A 15,350-nucleotide genomic window follows, 5' to 3' on the forward strand; every position below is an offset into this window, starting at 1 on the left:
ACAAACTCACCAGCTTACTTCCCAGTTCTGTTCTTTCCTTTAGCTATCTATCCACTAAGATCTTTCTCTATTTAGAGAAACAGATTTTCTTAGAAGTCACAATGTTCTGCAGTTCCAAAATGACTCTCAGTTATATACAATAATCTTTCACTATATTAAAACAAAATGCACCTTTCGACTCCTTTTTCTGGCCACCCTCTTCTTTGATCACCTTGTCACTCTCTTGGAAGCCAAAAGGAAGACCTGGGTGTCAGTCCCTTGACTTAAGAGAGGAGCAGACAACTTTAGCTCTGGACTAGAAAGGAAGACAGTAAAGGGAAAGGCAGCTTGCCTGCTCCAGGGAGATTGTCTGAAAAGGTCTTCCGCACAGGAAAGGGCGGGTGGCTCTGCGTTTGGGAAAAGCAGGAAAAGTGCATCTCTCACCCTCTGCTTCAGTCTGGTTCGCTCCCTGTTCCTCTCTCCTCCCCCCAGCCCCTCCCTCCTTCCCCTCCCCCCTGCAAAGGCGCACCACACATATTTGGCAAGATTAAGGTGTCACCTCTCATATTACAAGGAGTGTTGATTGCAGGCAAAGACAGACCCACCAGCTCAGGACAAAGCCCCTGAGTTGAGAAAGCACACAAACTCTTCCTGCCATCGCCTAGGTCGTGGCAGAGTGAGGTGGCCGGTCAGTGCACGGCATCGACACAACAAATCCGGGTCTTAAAGTCACTGCTGCCTTTTTTTCTTCTTTTTTTCTTCTGATTTTTCAAATAAGATCCCCCCCCCCACCACCACCCCTTCCCCTCCTGCCTCCAGACTGCCAGTGACCGAGGAGCTGCAGGCAGATCAGCCAACACATGTTTTTAACCCATTCCTCGCTGCAGCAAGAGCCAACCGTCTCTCTCCCGGCAACCTTCAGGGTCCCGGAGGAGCTGGAGCTCCAGAAAAGAGCCCCTAGAACTCGGCCAGTGGAGCTGAAACTGAGGCCTGAGTCCCTCCTTTGACAGGGGAAGTGGGGCAAGTGCGGGAAGTGGGGGAGGGCAGGGAGGCGGGCCAGAGCAGAGGGAGAAAACCAGAACCCAACAGATCACGCCCCATCCAGACCTTCATGGTGCTGTGTGCCGGGTGGAAGGAACGACTCGGCAGCTTAATCTGGCCAGGAGGAGGACTTGGACATTTTGGCGCTAGGGAGGCACTGAAGGAGTTCCCTATTCTTCCCAGGAATCGCGGGAGGTGCTGCCCCTGGGCCTCCGTGGGCGCTGCCAGCCGTTTTCGATGTGGCAGCCTCCATCAGCCACGATAATGATGAGGCAGGTACAATCTACCTAGTAAGCAGCCCCCAGCCTCCCCATCCCTTCCTACCTCCCCTCGGACCCGCAGCCTCTTTCTGCCTCGGGTTCGGCCCGATCTCAGGGGCCGGTGTTCTCGGTTTTTAACCAAATTCTCAAACCAGTCTAAGGAATTTGGATTTTCTGAACCTGGGCCTTAGCTGAAACACAGAGAGGGTTGCTTATTAGACACCTGGGATGGCAGGCCAGGGAGGAGATGGGATACTTACTCCCCTCCCCCAATCGCGCTAGAGTCAGAAGGTCCGGGCCAGAGACGGAGAGAGGAGTGGCTGAGACCGCAAGGAGGAAGCGGTGGCGGGCTCGGAGATAAGGTCTGCGACGCCACCACCTGGGCAACCGGGTAGGAGGAGGGCAAGAGCGCAAACCTCCGCTGCTCCGAGGTTCTGGATTTCTCCTTGACCCCTAAGCGACAGCCGCCCTCCCCCACCCCCGCCCCCTGCTTCTCTCGAGGGCAAATGGGCGAAAGCAAGATGACTGCACTCAGTAAATTTAGAGACAACGATCTCAGAACAAGTGGGGTCTAATGGGCTGCTAAAATTATCTCCAAATATGAGATTTTGCTCCCCGTTCCTCCCCCCCAGCCTTTCCTCGAGTAAGCTACCGGTGGGGAAGGGAGCGTCACTATTTTCGGAGCGCTCCGAAGAGGTTTGCGTGCGGCTTGCCTTTTCTGCTTCGCGCGCTGTCCCCGCTTGCAGACTGTGGGCGCTGGGCGGGTGCTGAGCTGCAGGGCCCATCCTGGTTTGGAAGGAAGGGGATTAGGGGAAGTTGGAGGCTGGGTGAAATAGGAGGCTCTGATCCAACCCCTTCTCCCTTCACGCTTGCGCTCGCGGAAACACACACACACACACACACACACGCACCGGCCCCTCCCTTGGTCCCCAGACCCCCGCCCGGCTATACCTCTCTACCTTGAACTCCCTTGACCGCCTGCACAGCGCCCCGGTACTGGTCCCTGGGAGCAGCGAGCTCACTGGGGAGCGATTGTCCCTGGGCGTGTTCGTGTTGCCGTGGGGGAAGGAAGGACGGGTGGGCTTCAGAGAGGGTGGGGAGAGATCTGGAGCTGGAAGAATGAGGTTTGGAGGAGGAGTTTGCACTTTAGACCCAAGACGCCTGAGGGAAGGGGCAAGGAAGGCCCTTCTGTCTCGTAAAGAAAATCTTAAATAATAAAAAAAAAACAAGGAGATCAAAAAGAAATTTTTCAAGAAAAAGAACAAATAAGACAGGCTGAAGACATTAACATGTAAAACGTCGTGAAAAGTTGTCTATTTCGTTTTTTCCTGGATCTCTAAAAGAGAAATCAGGGGGGATACTGAAACATACTATTAATTTGGAAGTTTTGGTGTTTTTCTTTGAGAGAGGCTAGGAGAAATGATTCCGTGCCCCCGTGGCCCCCAGACCGAAGCCGGAGGGCCGCCGGGGCGCAGGCCTGCAAGGCGCGGCGGGCCGGCGCGGGGGCGGGCCCGCGGCGCGCAAGGGGTTAAGGCGCTGAGCGCCGAGCCATCTGGCCGGGTTGGCTGGTTATAACCGCGCAGATTATGTTCACGGGACTCAGAGTTGAAGGCTCCTCTCCCTACCGAACAGCTCCGCGCGCGGTCCCGCGAGAGAGCCCGGCGCAACTACTTTCTTCCCTTTTCTTTCTTTCTTTCTTTCTTCTTCTCTTTTTATCCCCTGCTGGGTTGTGGCGGCGGCGGGGTGGGGGAGACTTTGAATGACCGAGCTCGCGTCCACCTTTCTCTTCATGTCGACGTCCCTGGAAACAGTCACACGGATGCCATGGTTACTTCTGCCACGGTAAGGGGAGGCGGGCACGTCGGGTGGGCAGGTTCTGGGGTGGGGGGATTTTCCAGCGGACTAGCGCGCGGGCCCCCAACGCCGCCCCCGCCCCCACTCCCATCGCGCCGCACTCGCTCACTTTCCCCGGCTTGTGCCTTCCCCGAAGTTTGCGCTGGGATTTGCCCAGGCCGAGGCGCAACCACAACCACCCCTTACACACACACATACACACACACACTCACGGACACTCCTCTCTCTCGTCCCTCGGCTACCCGAGAAACCGCCCAATATCTGGGAAAATGATCAGGTTTAAGGGACCTGGATTGGAAATGGGGGGCGGAGGCGAGGGGAAATGGGGACCACGGAAGGGCAGGAAAGGGAGTCAGCAGAACCGCCATCCCCCCACCAACACACCCGTCCGCTCCTGCAGAGTAGGGTCCCCGCGCATCCTGTAACAAAAGCGGGTGGCAGAGAGATCCTGGGCAGGAAAGGGGCGAGGGTGCCGCCGCCGCTCCCCGGCACGCGCCCCGCGCCCCGCCGCGCCGGGTTCTCCGCACGCCTCCCCTTCCCAGAGCCCGGGCGTAGGCTGGGGGAGTCGATTCCGAGCTCTAGACCTGGAGGGTCGCTTCCCACTTTGGGGAGTTGAGACTCCTCGCCCGGCGTGGCGTACCTGCTCTCGAGTCCCCTTGCCTCCGCCGAAAGCTTTTCTAAGAAACGACCTCGTACCCCGGGCTGGTCTCGGCCAGCGCCCACCCCGCGGCTACTCCACCCTGGGTCTCTGTGCAGATGCTGGAGCTCCCCGCGTGGCCCGTGCACCTGGGACCCTGCGGGGGAGCGGCGGGCACGGGGGCCAGGCCATCCCTGGGGACTTCCTCGCGGTTTCTCGTAGCCGGCTCTAGGAACAAGGCGGAGGGGTAGGAAGGCTGGGAGACCTGGGGACCGGCGGAGCTAGGTCGGAGTTAAAAGGACCCACAACGGACCACATTGCTCCTCTGCCCCAGAGCTTTACTCATACTCCTAATGAAATTTGGGACGCTTAAGTGTTGAAGGTAGGGGAAAGGAGGGGCTGGGTGGGGGAGGGGACTCTGCTTGTTGCTTTGGGGCGCTAGCGGGTACGCGGCGAGGAGGCGCTCCTTCTTTGGGGGAGTTAGATTGCTGCGTCCCTCATCTGCGCTTCCAATGCGCGGAACTGAGACCCCTGCGCCGAACTAGGTGGGGGCTGCTGACTAGTAAGGATCCCTCTCATTGGATCCGTGGCTGGGGGGGCATTTCACGTGGAGAAAACACCGAACCAGACGGCCTCGTCTCGACCTCTGGCGGCGGGCGGCAGGTTCCGAGTCTGCGTGCAGGCAGCTGCCTGGACGCGGCGGGAGCGCTGGGCTCAGAGCTGGAGAACTCGGAGGCTGCGCGCGGGTGGACTTGTTTATGTGTGTGAAGAGCAGGGGGCGGGAACTGGGGGGTGGGGGGGGAACACTAAAGGGGTGGGTGTCACTCCTGGAATCTGACGTTTGTAACTCAGCCGCTTACAAAATATGGTGGGCCGCCTGCTTTTTCATAAAGAGATGCCCTCTCCCACCCTCCAGAACAGCTAACGAAAAAACCGTCGAAGCCCTTGGCTCTAGACGTCAGGATGGGAGAGAGTTTGTAACAGAGGGAACTTTGCAATAGGTTCTGTTTTCACAACGCTCAGAAATTCTCCAGCATACTCAGCCTGCCCTCTCCCGCTCCCAATTCCTTCCTGACATGTTGCACAAAGAACGTTGAGAGGTAGGATTCAGGGGATAAAATCGAACCGCCTCCGCCTTAGGCTCCAACAGTTAGACCTGGGTCTGGCTTTGGGAGTGAGGGGGAGATGAAGGGAAACCAGGCTCCATGCACAGCGTCCGAGGAAAGTAGAAAGTCTGCGGGGGTCTGCAGGAGGGAGAGTGTGCAGGGTTTTGTGTTGGTGAGGACAGTATCACTGTATCGTAGCTGGAAGTGAAAGATTGGGTTGTGTGTGAATGAGCTGTGTTTTCCTTTGGAGGGAGATCGGGACCCTTGGGTGCTCTCTTTGGTCCCGGAAGGAGGTTTTTGGACAGTCTCTGCATAAGGGCATGTATGGGGGTGGCCAGAGGGCGGGAGCTTCACCCTGCTCTGTGCGCGGTGGAGGTGTGTGTTTCTGAGCAGACTGTTGAATGGGCATACGCGTGACTAGCAGGAGATGAGAGCATGCGGGAACATAGGTGTAACTAATGAGAAATCTGTGCCTGTGAAGGGTGTCAGAGCAGGAGGAGAGGTACAGTGTGTTGAAGACAGATGGCTTGTGCATGCCTGCACAGACAAATGGAGTGGGTGTGGCGTGGGAGGGCGGCTCTGTGTGGGAGGGAAAGGTGGAGTGTGTGGAAGGTGGGGCCCTGAGGATTACCCAAGGGATGTGTGTAGGGGGCGGGAAAGATTATCTGCGAGAGCAGAGTGTGAACTTCATGGGCTGGGATGGCGTTGGGATATCTGGAGGATAGAAGAGTGTGGGCTTAGAAGCTCATTGCGGAGAGACAGGATGTTTGCGGGGAAGGGTACTGGGTTGGTCTTTGCCTTCTGCCCTCCTAGCCCCCCAGGGAGCTGGGAATTGGAGAAGGCTTAGAATGAAGGACTGTACTTGTAAGGGAAGACACAGGACGTGTGTCAGCACTGGGTGGGGACCAGGGAGGATGCCTGCCTGAGACTGAAGCAAGTGGAGGAATCTATTTTGCATGTCTAGTGGCAGAGATGCATGTTGTATTATGTTATATAATGGGTTTCTTATTTAATAGAGGAATTCACTCACTAATTAATATTGATTATCAATTAAAATTTATGGAATGCCTACTGGATACTCAGCCCGTTGCTGGCTACTGGGGCATGGCACAGTGCCCTGGAAAAATTCCTTCTCGGGCCTCAGCTGACTGCCGCAATTTTTCCAGGAGGAATGAAGAGAGGTTGATGCTTGTTGAGGTTTCTTCAAGAACTATAATTCAGTTTCTAGAGCTGCTTATGGATCTTGGGGGCCAATGGGAAGCTGACTTGAAATGTATCTGTGGTTTTTGTGGAAAGGGAGGGTAAAGATAGGGATGATGCATGGTTTTGTGTGTGGGGAGGGAGCTGAGGGGTGTCCCTATTTTTTGTAGGGGGTGTGTGCTGGGAACTGGGGGGGTCTGCAATCCAGATCAGAATGCGGGTCCCAATACATTGAGGACTGAGTTTGTGAGAGTGTGTAGTGCCTACTTACCAGCAGGCATGAGACATGCTGTGTGGAGCTGGAGGAGGGGGACGCAGTGACCAGGAGGACGCGTTTGTTAATCTTTGATGTATTCTGGGCTATGAGTATAAAGCTAACCTGGGGTGTGGGAGTGTGGGCGTTTGTGCACACACACTGCGGGGCAGGAGTTCAGTAACTGGGAGAAAGCTAGCCTGGAGGATAGGAGGGGTGTATATTCTGGCTCTTGTGAGGGGGTGGGGTGTATTTCTTTGCAGGAATTGTGTGTGTCTGAGGGAGGATGAAAATGGTCCTGGATGCTCAGATGTGTATCTTAAGCAAAAAAGGTGTAGATGAAAGAGGGCTGTAGGCTTCCGGCAGCATTTGGGGAATGAGGGAAATGGAAAGTTGGTTGAGTTCATTCCCTGTGAGAGCCGGTGAGGTAACGGATCAGAGCAGGGAGCCCATGTGCTTTCGGCTGCACATACCTGCTTGCCTGGATCAGGTGCTGGGGAACATCATTCATTAGGTTCTAATTGTGTAAGCCCATATGTTTGGGGGGACTTTATTTGATTCACGACTTTTTTGAACTCAGGAAATTGTAGCAGTGCCGTTTGGAGGTTCTACCTTATTTTTCGGGGAAATTCATCTGTGTAAGAGAGAGTCGATATAGGGTTTGACCATTGGTCAGAAGATCTGGGCAGATATTTCTGAGCGTCATGCGGTGGGAGTGGAAGACTCTCCATTGAGAATGCCTCGATTTTAGTCCAGTTCTGCCACTCTGGAGCAGTGTGACTTTGGGAACGTTTTCTAATCTCTCTGATCCTTTATGTAAAATGGCAGTGTCTATAATGACATGATGAGGAGGAAAGTTCACTCTGCTTTTCCCCCAATCAAAGCTTGGTGTGTTTAGGAGTACAAAGCTTTACTCAGGTGAAGTCTGATCAAATCCAGGCACTAGCATGTGTGTGAGCCATTGTAAAAATGGGATTTGTACCTCTTCCCCCTTACAGTGCAAGCTGGTAAAATAGTCTTAATGCCCACTGCATGTCTACTGCTCACCCACTGTGTAAAGAGAACTTTCTAGAACTGCCTCAGTTTACTCATCCATAAAACAGAGGCAGTCAAACCTAGGTTATAGTTGATGAAAATGTGTATTCATAAAAGATCTTTGAACTATTCAGAAGAATGGTGGTCCAAAAATCAACGTTATTAATTATCAGACAGACATTTTTCTATTCTTTAACACGAGCTATGCAGACCATGATGCCAAAACAAATATGACTTTGAGAACAGAGAAAATAGTAATTGTCCTTGGCATATCTGAATAAAAGAGGAACAAAGTTCAGCCACCCTGGGTTACTCTGAAAGTCTGTTTTCCTCCAGACTGTGGGTCCTTAGCAGGCGAGAGCCTGCCTGTTAGAAGGGCATGGGCTTTGGCTTGTGAAATGGCGTGCGCCCAATGCAGCAAGTGGGTACAGCCGCTTTCCCCAGAGACAAAAATGGAGGCACAGGGGGGCAAGGAAACCCACTGAACCTCCGAGTCTGCCCAGAAGTCAGCACATGCTGTCAACTCCTGGCTCAGAGTCAGGCTCCCATCCTTGAGTTCAGTGGCCATAAATAGGCAGGAGCTAAGCTGTTTCCATGAGGCACTAAACCAATTCTGTTGCTTTTCTTGGCGAGATTGGGCCAATTAAGTTGATTGGAAGAGGTCACTGCTGATGGGTCTCACATTCCCCAGGCGGGACAGGCCAGCAGAGTTTAATTACATAACATTTCCCATCTCCACAGTTCCACTCCCAGATGTGTCAGATGTCCAGGCCTCTCCTCTTCCCTCCATTCAGGATGACTAATTGAGCAGGCGGCTTCTGCTCCAGGCTCCTCGAGACCTTTTCCTGAGCCTTTCCAGCTCTCCCATCCCAATTGGAGGGAATGTAAATCCACGTGTTGGCTGCAGTGAGAGAGGGGAGTCAGGCCGACACAGAAGACCTTTAAAACCCACCTCCCTGCTTTAAGACCTCCCCAGCTGCTGTTTTACTCTTTAATGAGGCAGGCAGTTTCTGGCAGTGGGGATGTTGAACTAATGACCGTTGCTAGGGTTTTAGATTTAGTTTTGCTTAAAATTGAGTTTTTTGGAGAAGGACCAAATCTTCTACTGGAGACAAGCTTAAGCCCCGCGTGGTGCTGCTGATAAGGTCTGTGGATGCGCTTTGTGTGTGGACAGGCGTGTGCAGAGTGAGAGGAGAGCACGGGATGGGTGTGTGTGCTGGGGGACATGTGAGCACAGAAGTGGCCCTGAGGGGACAAGAGGCATCATTCATAGAGCTTATGTGATGGGTGGCAGGTACTTGGGCGTCTGGCTCAGACTGGACTGTCATCCTGTTGTTTCTTGCAGAAGGGTCAGCTTGTGGGAAATGTTGGGAGCAGCTTCTTTCAGACCATCTGTACATGAAGATAGAGGATGTGTGAGCTTTTAAGAAGTATGAGGCCGGTGTAGATAGTACCTTACTCTTGTCTGGACAGATTTCCCTTAAGATCAAGGCTGGACAAAGGAAGCCTTTCAGAGGACTCGCTTCATAACCTGTGACAGCACATATAGATGGCGCAAGATCTTTAAAGTATTTTTTGTTGTTGATAGTTTGCCATGACTCAGCCTTTCTTCTACTTAAAAATACCAAGGGGATAGAGACTACGCACACCCCTGGGTGGTCAGATGGATTGGCTGTTCTGTATCCTCATCTGCGCGTGGTCCTTTCAAAGCAATCTTAACTAGGAATCACTAGAGGCTGTCTGTGGCTCTGGGCATCCTTACAGGACAAACCTCTGACTATCACTGTGGTTTAGCTGGAGAGGAACAGATTTTGAAGTGAAATTTGCTGTGGTCTGTTGTGATTGCTCACTTTTAGCAGCATCTCCAGAGAAATTTATTGAGCCCCAAATCTTTTATGAATTTGTTCCATCAGGGATTTTTGAAAGGATTAAGGTTCTTGTTCATTCAAAGCCAGAGCTGTAGGAGTGGACAGCAGCTTACTGATCTCAAAAGATCCCCGGCCAAGGTGATCTCCAGCAGCATGGAGCAGCAGAAAGCCTGCTGACTTGGAGGTGGGGAGCCAAGCTCTGTCATTATTCAGCTGCTGTTGTGTGACCCTGGACATTGTCTCCAGGCCTTGATTTACCCATCTGTAAACAAACAGCTTGAATCAGAAGATCGCCAAGTCCCACTGCAGCTCCACCATCCTAGGATTCTACAGTAGCCCCATCCTCCTACTCGATCAGTGCTCGCATGTCTTGCTTAGAGTGCGTCTTGGCATACCCTAAATGAGCTCCCATTTTTGTCTTTGGGGAATGCCGGAGTCAAAGGCAGAAAGGCATGCAAAGAATTTACCATAGTGTTTTGTTTTGGCCAAGAATGCTCACAGAGTTGGCTCAGCCAGCGCAGTGTGTGCAGAGCTGGACGGGGTTGGTTTTGGCTTTCTGGTAGGCCTGATGCTAATCATCCAGCTTCTACATGAATGCCTTTCAGTGTCAGTGTTTCTGAGTAAGATAAGTACCCGCCTTTAAGGTGATCGATGATGATGATAGTTAATAGTTGAGTACTTACTTGGTGCCAGGCATTATTACAAATATTGTGTGGTATTGTCTCAATGCCCCAAATAATCTCATTTACAGATAGAGAGGCTAAGGTTACCTGAGGTTAAGGGATATGCTTATGGTTGCACAGCTAGATGTCAATGTGCTGGCTTTCTATCCTGAAGCCACGGCTGTCCCAAGTCGGTCACCTGCTAGTCAGAGTCTGTATTCTGCGTTCTGTGATGTCATCCAGATGGGAGATTGTTGGACAGCCCTTTGATAGCAAAGTCTGTCACCCCACAGGGTAACCTGCTCCACTGGAAGGTTCATTTTCATGTGCAAGACAAATGTTGAAGCTTTCTAGCCACCTGCTGGCAAGCATGTGTCAGATCTGTCTTAGCTCCCACCAGCCCACCCCCTTTACTTCCCGTTCTGTTGACAAGGGAATCTGCCCTTCCAGAGTGGGGGTATTGATTTAAGCCACAATTGCCTCCTTGTAAACTCTTCAAGATCGGAGCTGGACATCTGGTTTTGATCCACACGCCCACGAGAGGTGGTAGGTCCCAGCATTCTTGAGTCCTGCGATGAGGGTTTCACAGAATCAGAGTAAAAGAGAATCTGAATGGAGAACATGAGAGCTCTTCAGATTTGGAAAACACCTTTCCTTGATAGGCTAGGGAACTCCCTCGATCTAGACTGGGGCCAAAGTGAAGATGGATTTCTCGCTGAGAGGTTGGAGGCAGGCGTTGCTGCTCAGGACGGGTCCCAGGCTCTGTCGGACGCGGAGCAGAGCTGCTCTAGGCGCCTGCTTTGCCTGCCTCCTGCTGTTCTCTGGGCAGCAGCAGAAGCAGGGGGGCCAGAGGGGTGCTTGGGGTACATGTTGCCCTCTGAAGGGTGCAGCAAGGGCTCTTGTTCTTCCCTCTTCTTCCACTGACTTCCCCACCACCGCTACCACACACACATCTTCAAAGCGATTAATGAGAGTAACTTTGTTCTCTTGCTTAAAGGTATTTTCAATGTGCAAATAAATGTAGATCACTAACTTAGTGCCTATGAGATTGCGGGTGCTCAGAAAATATGTACTTTACATAAAACAACTTTGCACATGTTGGGTGATGCTTTATCCTGTTTATAGGAGGATATAGCCATGTTATTGTTGTTATTATGATTATTATTTATGATAGCCAGGTCCTTGCAATTTACTGCTCCTCCCCCCCCCCCCCCCCCCCCGTTTCTAAGTCTAAGCCCCTAGCATTTAAAACTATCTTCCCCACCTGGCTTCAAATTATCCCTTCGGGAATATGCTTCAGATTCTTAGTCTGGGATAATTTCCATCCTGTGTCAGCAGACCTACAGCTAATTGTTCCTAGGGCATATTCCCGGCTTCCACTGGGTTCAGGGGGAAAATGCAGCTCTGGAAATCATCTGATGCCCAACAAGTGTGTTCCCTGATTGGGAAGGAGCCTGGCTCTCCTGACACCCAGCTTGCTACCTTGAACAGCTTGCCACATTTCTCCCTGCAAAGAATTCAAACTAGCTGTGTGACTTTGAGAGTCACTCTCCCTCCATAGGCCTTGTGTCCTCTTCTGGAAAAAGAGAATCAGAGTCACTAGAAGGTCAAAAGGGCCCTGCCAGTTGTGACGTTTCACATACTCTGTGATTCTGCCGCTCCCGAGGCCTCCCTGTGGCCCAGGCCTGGGATTTCCAGGTATTCCTGCTGGAGGACTTATGTGCAGAAATGTGAAGGGGGTGGAGGAGGAAATTAAGTTATGTGATGCCAGATAAGTTATTGAACATATGGATGAGTGCATGTTTATAAAGTGCTGAAGAAGCAAGCTTGCCAGATTTGTGGCAGATCTTGGATTGGAAGTTGGGAACATAGGGGGAGGTTTATGTGGGATCAAATTGTCTGTGGGTAGCTGCATTTGGTAAGCTAAATCAAAAAGATCCCGAACTACGAGCTGGGAGACCAGACTCCACCCCTAACTCTACCAGAGAGGAACTGTGCAATTTTGGGGAGCCCCTGAATCACACCAGGTTTCACTTTCCTCTTGTGTTAAAAAATGAGAGAGTTAAGGGCTCCTGGCTCTGGTGAGCCCTAATGTCTCTCCTGCTCATCATTTATGTGGGAGTTGGGGATTAGTAGAAAAAGCTGGATGGATGGATCGGTAAGGGGCCTAAACATAGAGGGAAATGTCCTCTGATTGCAAAACAATACGAGTGGCAGGAATATATGTCTGCTCTTGAATTCGAGATGGCCTTGGAGGATCTATTCTGTGTATATATTGTGTTTAGGACACTCTCCCTTTCATCTTCACTGAGGATACTGGAATCATCCTTCACGTCTTTGCCTCACCACTACCTTCTCTGGGAGGCCTCCCTGCAGCCCCCGAGAGCCTGGGGCTCCCTCCCCAGCCTCCCTGTGTTATACCACTTAGCAGCCTTAGTTTTATTTGCATTCCTATCTTCTCACTAGAATATGAGGCCTGCGAAGAAAGGGGTCTGGTCTTTTCATCTTTGTGTCCCCCAGCACCTCGCACTGTGTCTGCCACAGGGCTGTGTTGGGTGGACGAACGCATGACAGGTCATCAGGGAGTCCAGACTGGACAGCAGTAAGAGGCCAGGCTCGGAGAGGTGATGTGCCTTGCCAAGGGTCCAGAGCCGTGTTCTCTGTGTCTCCCTTTGGTTTGTCCCAGGGCTGAGGTCATGAAGCTCACTGCCTGCTCACTCGGAAAAGCTGTTCTTGCTCCCTTTAGAGACCCCTCTCCCCTAGGTCCCAGCCTGCCTAGCTCTTATGTGAACGTGGGCTCTTGGTCACAGGGAAATTGAGTGTCCTTGCACATGAATCAGGGCAGTCCCTCTCTAGATGCTCAGAAAGCACATGGTTAGAGATTTTTCATTAGGCATCCTGTTGGTGGCTGCTAAGTATCAGGCCCTGTGCTCGCTGTTGGAGAAGATGCGGAGATGAATGCTGTGGCTCTGACCTCGAGGGTCTTGGAGCTGGTAAGGGAGATGGACAGGTTACATCATTGTGCTCCATGGAGGGGCAGTGTGGGCACAGAAGGGTTCCGGATTGGAGTGTTGTTTTTTTAGGGTGAATGACGGTGGAGAAGCTTCTTGGTCAGGAGCAGGCTGAAGGGTCCATGAACAGTCTTCACTTCTGCAGAACATTGGTTTCCTCGTCCCCGAGGTTCCCAATACCAGACTGAGGCTCTGGCTGGGGATGCTCAGAGCCCTTTGTGAGGCGAGCCCTTGGTTCTTCGTGGGGAGAGTTCGGGGAAGGTGCGTGTTGTCCAGGTGGCGGGGCTTGGTGGATGTGTAGGATGTGTGTGCTGACGGGTGTGCTTCTCAGAAGCCTCCCTGCTCACGACTGCGGTTGGCACAGACCGGGGAGGTGCGCCCGTCTGCCTGAGGCGCTTAAGCACAGCTTCTCCCCATGCCTCCCTGCACGGTGCATTGTCTCTGTGACCACTTCTGACACAGGGACAGACTGCCATCTGCTGTCCATTTCTGTCCTCTGAGTCCCTCCTGTTCACTGAGTGCCTCGACATTTTTTTTTCCACATCCTGTTTTTAATTGGTCCAGATACCAGAAGAAATAGAATAGACATCAGGTCCTTATTTAGTAACTTTTTTGGAACTCAGAAGGGGACCTTTAGTAAATATATCGCGTCTATTAGATGCTTTTCTTATCTTCTTAAAAGAAGTGTTATTTTAAGGGGGCCTCCTGCCTTTTCTGATTCTTCTTGACCACCTTGCCGGGCACCGTGTGGAACACCAGGAGGTGAAAGGCGAGGCCCCACCTTCAAGAGCCTTGCAGTCTCATTGAGGGCCCAGGACAGACGTGCAGAGAAATGACAATAGGGTGGGGCAGGACGTGTTTGGTAAGTGGCACATGAGTGGCAGGGACCACAGAGGCTTTGGGAGTTTGGAGGAAGGAAGAGTCTTGTAGGCTGGGGTGACTGGGAGAGACGAGTGTGGGCAACTTGACCCAGGTCTGCTCTTAGCAAGCCCGGGTTTGGGGAGAGCCTCCTGGGGGAGCAGCAGGAGCTGTGGAGCAGGCTCTGAACTGGCAGTGGGAGTCCGGGGAGCTGGAAGGCCTGAGGTCTGCTCCCTCCCTGTGACCCAGGGCTCTTGGTCCTGTTGACTGAGGGCTCTCCCTTCCCTGTACCACCCTTGCATGCAGTGGGAGAAGGCTCCTGGGGTCCAGCTTGTCAAGGAGCATTGGAGCCAGAGTCCAAAGTATCCCACTTGAATCCTTTGCAGGGAGGGGCACCTGCAGGTGTGGTCTGTCCTGACAACCCCCTACACAGCGGGAGAGAGACTTTCCCCGGAGAAATGTTGGGCGCTGCGCAAATATGAGGCGGTGAACGGCTGCATGAGGCCTCTGCTGGGCCACCTCTCTCCGTGTCTCTCCTAGACTTTCCTTCCAAAGATGTATCTCATAGCGCTTGCATCAAAGGTAGCTTCCCAAGAGAAACCGTGCTGCTGCCCCAGTGTTGGTCGCAGCTCAGGCCTAAGATCCCTTCATGTTGGAATTCATCCTACTGTTGCTTTTACAGAAGATTTTTAAGTATCTGAGACTTTTTGGTGACTGTGGATTAAAATGGGAAAAAACGTTGTTTTTCATCAGTCACTCTCCTTCCCTCCTTTTCTCTCTTTCTTAGAACTTAAATGATCATCAAGGACATCTTCAGTGTGCTTCTGTCATGTTCTTGTCTTTTGGTGTGTTTGCGTGTGTGAGAGAGAGGGAGAGCGGCGGGGAGAGAGGGAACAAGAGAGAAGGTATTTTAGATTGTGGCCTATTAGCAAGTCTAGGAAATCAAGTTGAATTTGGGTTGAGTTACGGGTGGAGAGCTTGTCACCGTAATCCTCTGCCATTTCCCTTTACTTTTTGGCTCTCGTGTGAATCGGGAATGCCTCTGCCCAGGCCCGCTCGGAGTCAACGTCTCTTTTGGGGCTGCCGTGTAGAGTTACCGTCTGTCTGCTGCAGGTCTCCTGAGCTCTTGGGGGCTCGCTCGACAGAGGCACTGTCAAGGATAGAGCCTTTAGAGATGAGCCAATTTTTGACTAAGAGGGAAAAAAATGTTAGGGGGTTGGAGAAGGATTCCGGTTGCTTCTCATGTGTCTTCTTGAGGTACAGTGATGTCTGTGACTCATCCAGAGAGACGGTGAGCAGGTGCTAGGCTAGAGACAGACAGGGAAAGTCTTCCGAGAGCAGCCAGCGTCGGGGGGGAGTCATCAGTTCCCAGCCATGTTTGAGGAGCCACACAACCCCAGGAACCACCTGGGAAATTTTCTGACCGACTGCCACGTGACTTGTAATCCTGAGTGAAAGGAGGAGGAGACGGGGAAGAAGAGATCCAGGTGAGGAAGCAGGTGGAAAGAGGCCCCGAGATGAGAAAAACAGGGGCTGAACGCACTGCAAGAAGTTCAGGTAGATGGTGCGCAGAGAGCTGCGTGGGA

The 15,350-nt window shown here is 52.3% G+C and overlaps 1 protein-coding gene across 3 annotated transcripts in view; it reads left to right on the plus strand.

The window, feature by feature from the left end:
- The first annotated feature begins 1,150 nt into the window (after nucleotides 1–1,150).
- The window catches only part of NTF3 (neurotrophin 3), a 67,008-nt gene continuing 52,808 nt past the window's right edge, over nucleotides 1,151–15,350 (plus strand). The window contains exon 1 of one of the 3 annotated variants that reach the window (XM_070269786.1): nucleotides 1,151–1,296. In XM_070269786.1, coding sequence (XP_070125887.1) covers nucleotides 1,258–1,296 — 39 coding nt within the window. In that variant the 5' untranslated portion in view covers nucleotides 1,151–1,257. Of the gene's footprint in view, nucleotides 1,297–2,838; nucleotides 3,123–5,285; nucleotides 5,380–15,350 lie in introns of those variants that run through there. The other 2 variants (XM_023643012.2, XM_070269785.1) reach the window with 2 other exon arrangements.

This window comes from Equus caballus, chromosome 6, assembly GCF_041296265.1.
Source record: "Equus caballus isolate H_3958 breed thoroughbred chromosome 6, TB-T2T, whole genome shotgun sequence".
NCBI lineage: Eukaryota > Metazoa > Chordata > Mammalia > Perissodactyla > Equidae > Equus > Equus caballus.